Raw genomic sequence first — 13,665 nt, forward strand, 5'->3', positions numbered from 1 at the left:
GGTTTTAGATGTCCCACTTGTAGATTTTTTTTCAAAATGTTCCCAGGCCACAGAGGCTGATTATTTCATGTCTGACCTAACTCAGCAGGAAATGTATGAATATGTTTTTGTCATGGAGCCAAGTTTTTCATCTATACTGTAAACAGATTTATAAAGAAATTTGTTAAATAAGCCACAGTCATTAGTGGAATCATTAAAAAGGGTCTTTTGAGTGATTTCTGATTTTAAGCATCTTTGTTTTTACCGATACTGCGGATTTGTGCTTGTTAAGAAAAGGTTAAATTATTTGGAAACGTCGACTCTTTTACTTCTTATTTAACATTAAGAAGATTGACATCTGGCCAGGCGCGGTGGTGGCTCACGCCTGTCATCCCGGCACTCTGGGAGGCCGAGGCGGGAGGATCGCTTGAACTCAGGAGTTCCAGACCAGCCTGAGCAAGAGCGAGACCCCAGTCTCTACTAAAAACAGAAAGAAATTAGCCAGACAACTAAAAATAGAAAAAAAATTAGCTGGGCGTGGTGGCGCATGCCTGTAGTCCCAGCTACTCAGGAGGCTGAGGCAGGAGGATCGCTTGAGCCCAGGAGTTGGAGGTTGCTGTGAGCGAGGCTGACGCCACGGCACTCACTCTAGCCTGGGCGTCACAGTGACACTCTGTCTCAAAAAAAAAAAAAAAAAAAAAAAAAACTAAGATTGCTGCACGTTGCCTCAATCCTGCACTTCCCGAGGTCGCTAGAGCACCTGTGAGGGTCTTCCCTGATTTCTCTGTTTTCTGGTTTTAGAAGATGGAACTGCTTGTAAATCTTAGATTATCTTAGCCAGTTCGGTACAAGCATCGACCGTAGCCGACAGCCGTGATAGACTTTTCTAATTTTTCATTTATCAAAATGAAATTGTGAACATTCAAAAATCACGTGATGAAAACACACATGTGCACGTTACCTGTTCTGATTTTGACATGACAAGGAAAGCTGCCTGTGAAGCGAAACGAGCTTCCGGTGCTCTCGAGCTTTCCTCGTCACGCAAGAGCAGAACAGGTGCGCCGTCCACGCGCGGCGCAGACCGCCCTGCGACCGTGAGCGCCGGGCCCGAGTGGTTAATAAAATGATACAGAATGCAGAGAGATCTGTCAGCATAGGACTTCCTACGTCTGCCTCGCATCGCTTTCTGACAAGTTCTCGACTGTTTGATGTTACCTAAGAGCTGTCGTTGGAACTTCCGCAGCGTTTTGAAGTAGCTCCGACAGAGCTGTTTTGTTCTGGTCCGTCTGCATGATGCTGTGGGTTTCTTAGACCACGTAGTCTCAAGGAACTTAGTAGATTCCATGAAAACAGACTCCTTAAGTAAATACCTGAGTGTCGTGGAGAACACAAGGATAAGAAAGTATTGCATTGACTTCTTGGGGAGACATGTATGCACGTTCATAACTTTAAAAAATTTGTTAGATTATGTTAGATCTGTTATTTATTTATTAGATTATGATTTTTAGCGGCTGCGGTAGGGTTCTGCCCAGGCGTCTCTGACCGGCTGGACGTTTTATTTCTTGCCGTTGCCTTTTGGAATACAGTCAGGCTTCACTCGATGACTGAGTGTTTATCCAGAGCCAGCACCCTCCTTGGTGTCGGGTCTAGCCGCGAACCAAGACCCTGCCCTCAGGCGGTTTATATTCTCATCTCCCAGGTCCTCCCTCTGCGGTAGCGTCATTCAGATCTTCCACCGGTCAGAGCAGTTTGGAAAAAGGGGAGATGGTAGAACGTTGAGTTTTATGTTGCCTCTCGTAAAATGTGTGAGCACTCAAAGTAAATCTTAAATTATCCCATGATACGGAAAAGTCCGTCCACAGTCTGGTAATTTCTGACATGGGATTTTTGAGCACGCCTTCATTAAAATGTTACTTTCATCATGAATTTGGGTTTCTATAATACTGGTAAACATTTGGGATTTTTGAGCACGCCTTCATTAAAATGTTACTTTCATCATGAATTTGGATTTCTATAATACTGGTAAACATTTACTCACAGTGCCTTTTGATTCCAGATAGCTCACGATGACAGTATTAGAAGTGTGCTTAGTGGGTGTGGTTGGAATCGTGGCAGCCAGATCACTTTCAAAACAACGATTATAAAAATAAACTCAAAGGAGGTTTACTGCCATGTGCACATGGGAAGTATGATGTTAGAGCCCGTGGAAACACACTCCTTAGTCAACATGTAAATTAAGTTTTTGAGAGGGTGGAAGTTTTGCTTTTACATTAATAGACTTAAATATTTTGATAAGGTGATTATAACAGTCAAATTATAGTATTGCGCATAAGAAATTCAAGGAAAACTGTTTCTAATACATTGTCATTATTTAAGATATTTATAATAAATTAAGGAAATTAAGCTTTTATTTCACGAGAGGCGCTGTCGTACTTGTTGAATACAAATGTGTACAGATGCTTCGTATTGTCTAATCCTTGGCGGGTTTTTAATGAGCTTTTAAGAATATCGATAGTACATGTCTATGTAATGTTATTGGACCTAAAAGATTTTTGGTAGTGTTTTATGTAGAAACAATGTATTATTTGTCTTTTCATTTTTATTTATTATTTTTTATATCTCTACTCCGTGCCACTCGTCTGCTGCCAGGTACACGACTCTGTCATACAGAGCCCCCGAAATGATCAACCTCTATGGAGGGAGACCGGTCACCACCAAGGCTGACATCTGGGTAAGGCGAGAGAGGGGCTGAAGTTTGCTCTGACAAGATAGAAAAGTCCGAGTGTAGGTGCCTGATTGCCCCCGGCCCCTGCAGGCATTTCCTGATTGGGAGAGAGCCCTACAGACTAGAGCTTCCTGTTCCGGGAGAAGAAAAATACCAGTGCATTTCATCTTCTCGATTCTGAGGTGGATGGCTTGTGTGTCAGAAAGCAAATAAAAATCTTCTGTGTAATGTAACCTTTTTTCATAGTTATTTTTTTTTTAGGATTTAGATTATACTATGAGGCGTGAACTTTTTTTTTTTTTTTTCCGATTGAGTAGGATACTGGTCGATCACAATATAGAAAAGCTAGCTATCAACTCCTAAGTAATGACATAATAATTTTCTGGAGTATTTTTAGGATCTTTTAAATAGAAACTGACACAAGTATACCTTTTTCTAATTACAGAAGGAACATGCCACTGACTGGCTTGTGTACATGGTAGTTCTTTTTCATTTAGCGCATATAAATAGATATCTGGATAGAATTACCGAGATACGGACCATGTTTCTTTTCTTTTTTTTTTTTCTGTCTTTTTAATTATTTTATTTCATTTTTTTTAAAAGCCAGTCAAATTTAGCAGTGGGGCGTTGAATACCAACTTTAGTGACACTAATGTTAATAAGTTCTGATAACCCACTACCATCGGACCAGCCTGGACCACGTTTCTTTAGAGTTGAACTTTATGTTAGAATGTCAACATTTCTTTAAAACTTATTTCATGAGTAAAATATGTTTTTGGTTATATTTAATAAACTAGCAGAGGACTGTTTTAAATGTCAATTCATTTAAATCCAACAACGGTTTAGCCGCATCTACCGATAGTGACCTTATCAGGTATGGAGGAATAAAATTCTTTGGAAATAGTTCTAGAGCATACAGAAAAGTCAAATTTATTTCATTTTTTTTTTTTTTTTTTGATACAGAGTCTCACTTTGTTGCCCAGGCTAGAATGATAGATTGAGTGCCGTGGCATCAGCCTCGCTCACAGCAACCTCAAACTCCTGGGCTCAAGCGATCCTCCTGCCTCAGCCTCCCGAGTAGCTGGGACTACAGGCATGCGCCACCATGCCTGGCTAATGTTTTTTGTATATATATTTTTAGTTGGTCAATTAATTTCTTTCTACTTTTAGTAGAGACGAGGTCTCGCTCAGGCTGGTTTCGAACTCCCGACTTCCTCAAGCAATCCGCCCGCCTCGGCCTCCCAGAGTGCTAGGATTACAGGCACGAGCCACCACGCCCAGCCTATTTCATTTTTAAAACATAATGTTCAGAAAATAGTCAAGTTATTGTGTGAAACCACGTGAGTGTCTCCTTGGTTTTCTCCTCTTCTGGCTCCTGCTCTTTGGGCTTGGGGCACCAGACAAAGTCTCGAGAGACCAACATTCTTGCAAGGTGATAGAACCAAGAATATCTTCAGATATCTTTTTTTCCTGTCTCCGTGGTATACGCACTTTCACCAAACGGTGATTCTTGTGGTAGCTGAAGTTTTAGCCAGACACATAAATAAATCGAATTGCAGGCATGTTTATTGATTTGCATAGCGCTCATAGACCTCCCCCTCGCATAGCACGACTCACCTGTGGTTTGCTTCCCGCAGCATCAGCACCTGACTGATGGAATGGCTTATATATACAGCGCAGGCAGGAGTTATGCGTGATGCAGAAAGCAAACTGAATTTGGTCTCAATTTATAAAACGAAGGCAGAGGAGGTGATTGTGCAGGTCTTTTTTTTTTTTTTTTTTTTAAACCTAATTTTGTGACTGCTGTTGAATTCCTTATTACCCGAAAAGAGTATTTCAGTAGCAGGTGAACAGCCAGGCACCATAGCTGGACTTGTTTTGAAACCATTGAAAGCTGGTTAAAACAGCTGTCCTCTAAGAACATGGCTGCCATCTAATAACACATAGCAGGGAATCCTTTGTTTTTGTTTACTTTTCAACAGACTTAGTAAGTGTGCAAGTCGGCACAGTAAGTTGTCAGGGATACTTTATTTATTTAAAAAATATTTTCTTTATTATTCTCCTTTTCTTTTCTTTTCTTTTCTTTTCTTTTCTTTTCTTTTCTTTTCTTTTCTTTTCTTTTCTTTTCTTTTCTTTTTTTTCTTTTCTTTTCTTTTCTTTTCTTTTTTTTCCATTCAGTGATCTCCACTATCATTCCCAGTGTCAGGGATACTTTAAAAATGTGTACTGCTGGCCGGGCGCGGTGGCTCACGCCTTTAATCCTAGCACTCTGGGAGTCCAAGGCAGGAGGATCGCTCAAGGTCAGGAGTTCGAAACCAGCCTGAGCAAGAGCAAGACCCTGTCTCTACTATAAATAGAAAGAAATTAATTCGCCAACTAATATATATAGAAAAAATTAGCCAGGCATGGCGGCGCATGCTTATAGTCCCAGCTGCTCGGGAGGCTTGAGGCAGGAGGATGGCTTGAGCCCAGGAGTTTGAGGTTGCTGTGAGTTAGACTGACGCCATGGCACTCACTCTAGCCTGGGCAACAATGCGAGACTCTGTATTTTTTTTTTTTTTTTTTTTTTTAGTGTGGGTAGTGCTGCCCAGTGTTCATTTTACTGTATATATGGTGAAAATGTCTTTGCTTATAGGAAAAAGCATCGTAAATCTTCTTCAACCATACTGAGCTGATTATTTCTATTCAGAATCTTTATCATTTTGTTAGTCATAGAATCAGTGATGTTTTTGAACTAATATATTGAAATTTTAGAGCTTTTAAACTGTTCTCATTGCAACATTGTTACAGCAATGAAAATAATGTTTTGTGAATTAATATTGCGGAGATCAACCAGGGTGTTTCAGTATGCTGTCATGGTCTTCATAGCGGTTGCGGAAGTTAGTGTACCGCTTGTTAGTTGGCTGTGTTTGCTAAGTTGGTGTCTAGAGAAAATTTAACAGCAGAAAGCTGATTTGCTAATTTTTAGATGATAAGGCCAAATTTCACTATTGCTGATAATAACAGTATACTGACGGCTGGATAATTTTATGCAATTTGTTTAGAATCGCAAATGGCCTTCACACAACTTAAAACCTGTAGAAGATGCCATTTCTTGTCACCAAGTAAAGGTTTCTTGAGCCCCAAATCACTTTTTTTTCCCCCCTGCTTCTCAGGTTTGGGCTGTTACCAGCTTAGCTAGACATTTCGTATGCTGCTTTTTAGATGCAATTTGGGTTTTACGGTGTTTTGCTGTCACTGTTAGCAAGTGGATTTATCGGTGCCAAGATATTTATGAGGCAGTGCAAGTAAAGCAGGGTTCCTTTTTACATTTTTTTTTTATTTCATTTCCTTTTTACATTTTAATATAGCTTACCCAGGTTATAAATATAATTAGTATAATGTGCAGTGAAAACTGTAGGTTTATATATAGAGATAGAGAACTTAATTTTTATAATATGAAGTAATGAGGTGTGTTTACTAAGTAATCAATAAAAATTTATTTATGGTTGTCTGATAAGTTGAACTGTGCTGTCTAACTTAGGTTTGGAATTCCACAATTTTACGTGTGCTTTACAGCGAATTTTTTAAAATGCTGTTAGAAGGAGCCTTGGTACTTACTTTGTTGGTTATATATATATATGCTAGTTATGTACTAAATATATATTTTACTTGTGGAAGAAGTAAAAGTATAATTTTTTTCGAGAAGGAATAGCCCACTTCTGATTTCAGTTATGGTGCCATTAATTCAGCCAGCTAGCCACAGATGTGATAGAAAAATCCCAGAAATGATGTAGTTCAATGTCTTTTCAAATATAAAGCATTAATTTGTGTAGGCAGTAATTTGTGAAAAGATCCGTGGAAACATTGAAAAAGAAAAAGAAAAATTTGTGAAGAGAGTGATACAGTATAGAAACATTAGGTTTTTTTTTAAAAAAATAATATATTTAGTTTTGGGCCTGGGGCTGTTTTTGTGTCCTGTGGTGGAGTTGCCTGCCTGAGCCCTAACCATACTCACGCTCCTTTGTCTTACAGGCGCTGGGATGTTTGCTCTACAAACTTTGTTTCTTCGTTCTCCCTTTTGGCGAGAGCCAGGTTGCCATCTGCGATGGCAGCTTCACCATCCCAGACAACTCTTGTTACTCCCACAACCTACATTGCTTAATCAGTAAGTACTTGGAAACGTGCGTGAAGAAACGGCCAGGTGCTGTACTTGGGGCCTGCTACTTACGTCTCTTTACTTAAATCTAGCCTTTCGGTTTCATGAAGTGTTATAATTTTTTTTGAAACTATAGTGAAAAAAAAAAAACATTTAAAAAGATGTTTCTATGACTTTTTAGAAGAATGAAAACAGCCTAATTACTGATCAATAATACATGGATATTGGCCGGGGCCGGGTGGCTCACACCTGTCATCCTAGCACTCTGGGAGGCCGAGGCAGGTGGATCGCTCAAGGTCAGGTGTTCGAAACCAGCCTGAGCAAGAGCGAGACCCCCGTCTCTACTATAAGTAGAAAGAAATTAATTGGCCAACCAATATATATAGAAAAAAAAATCAGCCGGGCATGGCGACGCATGCCTGTAGTCCCAGCTACTCAGGAGGAGGCTGAGGCAGGAGGATCGCCTGAGCCCAGGAGTTGGAGGTTGCTGTGAGCAAGGCTGACGCCACGGCACTCACTCTAGCCCAAGCAACAAAGCGAGACTCTGTCTCAAAAAAAAAAAAAATAGTAATAAGATCTTGTTTTCTGCTGTTTAGTTTTTTCCCTTCTCTGTGTGTGTGTATGTGTGTGTGGAATGGGAGGTACAAGTGATAAATACTACTGATAATTTTAGCATTGGATTGGATACCAGTTAATCGATGCTTTTTAGTGCATCACGTGCTTTTGTCAGTAAACGTGCAGATTTTCAGTTTTTATCATTGCTAGTATAAATTTGTGTTTTAATGTCTTTGAACTTATTTCTCAGAGCTAGGCAGAAATAATAAAAGGTTAAAAAAATTCAAGTAAATCTGAAATTATATCAATCCCGTCATTTTACTTCCTGTCAGAGGGTTTTATGGACTTTAGTTTTTAAATATAGTGTTGAGTAGTAAAAATCTTAATAAAGATTTTAGAAACCAAAACATCCTTATCTACAATATATTATATGTTTTAGAAAACATTTGGATTCTCTGTAGTTTTATTCTTGACGTTTTCACCTGTGGCCTTGTGTGTTTCCCGCCTTCCAACTTAGGTATCCTTGTCTGTGTTTATAATACATAGTAAGCGATTTACGTTGCTGCGAAGTAATTCCTACAATCAGAAAGCAAGGAATTGCCTATTTTTGTTCAGTTTTTGAACTTTCTTATTGCCAGTTGTCTATTCGTGCAATACAATTCTCTCATTTTAATATAAGATAAAGCGCTAAAGACATATCTTTTTAGTGTTAATGGTGATACTAATGCTGTTTGCATCCATTTTGTATCACTCAGAATTTTTGTTTTTTTGAGACAGAGTCTCACTCTGTTGCCCGGGCTAGTGTACCGTGGCGTCAGCCTCGCTCACAGCAACCTCCAACTCCTGGGCTCAAGCCATCCTCCTGCCTCAGCCTCCTCCCAAGTAGCTGGGACTACAGGCATGCGCCACCACGCCTGGCTAATTTTTTCTCTATATATATTTAGTTGGCCAATTAATTTCTTTCTATTTTTAGTAGAGACGGGGTCTCGCTCTTGCTCAGGCTGGTTTCGAACTCCTGACCTTGAGCGATCTGCCTACCTTGGCCTCCCAGAGTGCTGGGATGACAGGCATGAGCCACCGCCCCCGGCCTTACTCAGAGTTTCTGAAAATGGAATAGCCATGATGGATATGTGTGATGTATGAATAGGAAGTATAGTGGTGGTTTAGTCACGTACTAGCTCGTGTTGAGACTGTTTTGTGTTCTTAGGTTGTATTACTAGTGTTTGTGTCAATAGGAAGAGTTACACAATTAAGATGAGCAGAGAAATATCCTTTCATTTCTGTGCGACCGATTTCTAAAAAGTTGCTTTTATATCTGTAGTAGAATCAGAGACCGTGGTAATGGTCTTGTGATGATTCACATGATCATTTTGAGTAAAGAAGGAGGGTGTGTAATCTAGCTTTTCTGCTTGTTTTTGCTTTTTTTTTTTTTTTGAAACATAATCACTTGATATTACTTTTGGATGAACTATGTCCGTGTCTTCCTAATCTATTTCTTCTCCCCAAGAATTTATATATTTTTAGATTATATGGTTTTATTGTCATGAAGGTAGGAGTTGAGAAAACAATACACTTGAGGTTTAATTATTGTGAGAGAAAACAGTTTTGAACAAATTACTTACAGATTGAAGTCGTCTTGATAGAGACTCGTCCCAGGGTTTGGCTAGGTTAAATCCGATACCCTGCACTTTACGCCATTTAGTAATCCAAGGGTATGTTTTTTAACTCATTCTCTTAAAGAGTTCAAGAAATTATGTTAATTAAATTAAATACTTAAAGATGCCTTAATGCGTTTTTTTCTTTTTCTTTCTTAATGGTTATTATAACAGCCATTATAATATCTTTAATCAACTTAAAGATAATCATAGTGTAAAAATGTAGCCATGTTCTTGTACCTATGGGTTTGGGGTATGATCATTAGTCTTTTGTTGTTGTTGTTGTTGTTGTTGAGACAGACTCACTCTGTTGCCCGGGCTAGAATGCCGTGGCATCAGCCTCGCTCACAGCAACCTCAGACTCCTGGGCTCAAGTGATCCTCCTGCCTCAGCCTCTCGAGTAGCTGGGACTACAGGCATGCGCCACCATGCCCGGCTAATTTTTGCTATATATATTTTTAGTTGGTCAATTAATTTCTTTATATTTTTAGTAGAGACAGAGTCTCGCTCTTGTTCAGGCTGGTTTCCAACTCCTGACCTCGAGTGATCCTCCCTCCTCGGCCTCCCAGAGTGCTAGGATGGCAGGTATGAGCCACCGCGCCTGGCATTTGAAATTAGATTTTAAAAGAGAAACTTTTGAGAATAGAAAAATAGGTTCATAAGTTTGTGAATTTGATAGGTTTCTTGTGAATTGTTCGGTTTTTAAAATTACATGAATAAGCACTTATCGTTAAAAGTATATTTAAATCTATCCCTATTTTACATACTGCTGTTACTTTTAAAACATTTAATATCTGTTGATATCAAGATAAAATATGATTTATTTGGGGGGATAAAATAAACCTCAAATCTTTTCTGGAGTGAAATTGAATAAAAAGTAAATATTAGAATTAAAATGTTTTTAGTTAATTCAAATGATCATAAACTTTAAAAATCAATTTTGTAAGTGATATATAGTAACATTATAAATCTACAAAATCAAGTTACAGGCATAATTTTAATATTTTTTTATACTGAGGTCAGAATCTCCCAAATAAATGTTCAAGTTTTGGGCTCAGTACCCCTTGCCACACAAATGTGTTTTTAGCCAAAATAAGTTTATTTTACTGTTGGAGATATATTGTACATTCTTTGTTCAAAATATTACTTAAATTTGAAAAGAAGATTTAATTCATTTTGATTTATGGTTTTATTACCCATTTATGTATTTAGACTTCTCTGTATTTTATTGGCAAATTTCAGAATATCATCTAATTAAAGCTATAAATTTTACATTTGAAATGGCTTAAAAATCGTTTAAACATTATAAGACCTTAGAGTTGATTAATGAAGCAGTGTTAGACAGGGAGATGTCTTAACAGGATATGAATATTTCTGTTATGGAATTGGGTATAAATGCTAGCCTTCTTGTATTGAAACAACCACCCAAGAAATGGACAAGTGGCGGTAGTTACAAAAACGCGTGGGTCACAAAAACGGTCAGCAGACAATTCAAGCGGCGTTGTGGGGCTGGTGCAGAATCTCTTCACCGTGGAACAATAAAGCTGCTCGTGCTTCTGGACGTGATGCGGATCACGTGGTAACACGTGAAAATACAGAACTGTGGTGGATACTGTTAGCACCAGCGTGTTAAATAGATTCTAACGCACACAATTTAGCCTTTTTCTCAGTGATCCAGAATCACTTAAGAATTAAGAAGAAGTATTCTACATAATAGTAACAATTATTTTGAATTTTTTTTTTTTTTTTTGAAGGATCCTCCACTGTGGCCCTGGAGCTTTATTAAAATAAGAGCATGATCCTATTTGTCATTCGTACTTCAGTGCAGAACTGTTCCATGATTGATCTGTTGGCTTGGGATAATGCTTTCAGGCTTTTGTTTTGTTTTGTTTTGTTTTTTTATAAAATAGTGATTTCTGCATTTTCTAGAAACATTAACAAAGTTTGCTAGAATCATCGCTGGTCTCAGAATGGAACAGAAAACATACGTTTTTTTTTTTGTTGTTTTTTTTTTATCCTTTATCATGTGTCGCTTCGATCCGTCTTGTAAAACTTCACATTTGCTCTGTTCCTGCAGGGTTTATGCTTGAGCCAGATCCGGAACGCAGACCCGATATATTTCAAGTGTCACATTTTGCATTTAAATTTGCCAAAAAGGAGTGTCCAGTCTCCAATATCAATGTGAGTAGTTTTTCCTGTAGGTTATGAATCTGTTTGTTTATTTTTTAAATTTTTTAAAATTTTACTTTATTTTAAAAAATTATGTTTTCTTTTTTTTTCTTTTATGTCTTTAAAAATGTTTCTTTTCATATTTTACTTTATTTCTTCTACTTTTTGTCTTAAAGTGCACTGAGAGTAGTTTATGAATTTAAAATCTGATTTTTCGTGTATATATATATATATATATATATATATATATCCTTTCAGAGTTACTTGTTTCAGGACGGGTGCTTTGATAGCACATTTGATTGTATTTTTGGTGTAAACCCGTGGTGCTCAAACTGAGGTACCCTGGGGTGCCGCGGCAGGTTCAGAGGTCACTGGCAGGATAGTTTTGCATTTTCGAGGAAAACGCAGTGACAGATGTTTGACATAGCACAAACCAATTTTAAGTTATCTGGGCCCGACCATTTAATAACTAACTAGGACAATCAGATTTTTTTTTCCTGCGTACATGTGCCGTGAAAAATTGCCGAGACGCTCACTAGTCTGTTAGCCGAGAAGGTGCAAGAACTCCCGTTGTGAAACGCACAGGCGTCTAAACAGAGAGACCCGGGTTCAGTTCCATCTTCACCAGGGCCAGTGGGTGGGAGGGGGGTTACTTAGTGTCTATTTCCTGTTCTGTAGAACAAGGAGAGTAATTACGAGGGTTACGTGTAAAACCCAGTGCCTAGTCCACGGAAGGTGCTGGGTTGCCGATAACCTAATGTCACTCGGGGGCTTGGAATTATGTTCACGGCCTGCGCAGTATACGCTTGCCTGTTTCAGACGGACCGTGCGTGGCAGGTCTCTGCTAGTTTTAACGAAGGTTGCTATAATCGTCGCTCATTTTCATCAGCCATTCTCAACTTTGTAAAGGTCCTTCTGGCCTGACTTATTCTGTTTTTTTTTTTTTTTTTTTTTTTTTTGAGACAGAGTCTCACTCTGTCGCCCGGGCTAGAGTGCCGTGGCGTCAGCCTAGCTCACAGCAGCCTCAGACTCCTGGGCTCAAGCGATCCTCCTGCCTCAGCCTCCTCCCGAGTAGCTGGGACTACAGGCATGCGCCACCACACTCGGCTCACTTCTTTCTATACATTTTTTTTTCTTTTTTTAGTTGGCCAATTAATTTCTTTCTATTTTTAGTAGAGACGGGGAGACGCTCTTACTCAGGCTGGTCTTGAACTCCTGACCTCGAGCGATCCTCCTGCCTCGGCCTCCCAGAGTGCCCGGATGACAGGCGTGAGCCGCCGCGCCCGGCACTGTCCTGACTTACTCTTACACGGTTTCTTTTGTGTGTAACTTAATTCACCCAGTCAGAAGACAGAAGGAATATGGTGCTTTCTTTTGGGTTTGTCTTTTTGAAGGCCTTACTGTATGCATGTGATATTTTCTCTGTTGAAGCTGAAAGTTTTGCAGTTCTAACATTTCCAGTAATGGAAGTGGGTTTGACTGTGGATTTAAAGCTTCTTGTCCAGCAGATATTCATTGAGTACCTTCCAGGCAAACGCTGGGCATCCACAAATGAGTAAGGCCTTCTCTACCTTCCTCTTCTGGACTGCAGGCAGTGTCATGAGAATTACCTGTAGTATTTAGGAAAAAAACGCTTTATTCTTATCCTTGGTGTTAGCTGCTTTTTCCAAAGTGCAAAATAGTCATTGATTTAAATTATAATCTTTCTTTTTACCCAAGACTTACCCATTTGTCAGTGGACACAATGAGGTTTTTTCTGCTTGCTTTCTGAGGGTTTGTGTGGAACGTGAATACGAAAATGACATTTGTGTAGCATGCAGTGATAGATACCTGCAGATTGGAGCTGCCAATTGCATGTGAATTATTTATAGGTATCTCATGTGAAGGTGATAGTAACACATAGTACTTTTAAAGTCTGATAAATAATATATTCATAGTTTAAAAAAGGCTTTCTGAAATTAAGAACTGAAATGAAAAGTTTTATTTATTTTTTTTTTCTTCCAAGAATTCTTCTATTCCCCCAGCTCTTCCGGAACCGATGACTGCTAGCGAGGCAGCTGCTAGGAAAAGCCAAATAAAAGCCAGGTAGGCAGAGCGGTGCTGAGACCGAAAAGGCATTTAAAAACAAAAAAGTTAAAGTTCTCATTTTTTTTTTAATCCTAGCAGATGTCATCAATTAAATTTATCTTCATATCCTTGCCCCCAAAATGTGGTGTTGCTCATTGCTTGTGGTATAATTTAGCAAGTGCGAAATACGCTTTTTAAAATGTCAGATACCGGGTTTGCCGTCAGTTCCACTTGAGCTGTTCACTCTCGGCAATGAGGAAGTGGTTGTTTAACTGCTGATGTTACAGTGAGTCTTTTTGGGGGGCGGGGGCTTGTCATTATTTTCATTCACATAGCAACTCTTGGAAATCTTATGTTTTGAGTTTGTAGCTAGTATT

General features: G+C 38.9%; 1 protein-coding gene across 5 annotated transcripts in view; it reads left to right on the top strand.

The window, feature by feature from the left end:
- BMP2K (BMP2 inducible kinase) overlaps positions 1–13,665 on the top strand; it is a 76,752-nt gene that overhangs the window by 28,860 nt on the left and 34,227 nt on the right. For all 5 annotated transcript variants that reach the window (XM_075998680.1, XM_075998681.1, XM_075998683.1 and 2 more), the window contains exons 6-9: positions 2,629–2,710; positions 6,719–6,851; positions 11,130–11,233; positions 13,227–13,306. In XM_075998680.1, coding sequence (XP_075854795.1) covers positions 2,629–2,710; positions 6,719–6,851; positions 11,130–11,233; positions 13,227–13,306 — 399 coding nt within the window. The remainder of the gene's footprint in view (positions 1–2,628; positions 2,711–6,718; positions 6,852–11,129; positions 11,234–13,226; positions 13,307–13,665) is intronic.

The sequence above is a fragment of the Microcebus murinus genome, chromosome 29, assembly GCF_040939455.1.
Source record: "Microcebus murinus isolate Inina chromosome 29, M.murinus_Inina_mat1.0, whole genome shotgun sequence".
In the NCBI taxonomy this organism is placed as follows: Eukaryota; Metazoa; Chordata; class Mammalia; order Primates; family Cheirogaleidae; genus Microcebus; species Microcebus murinus.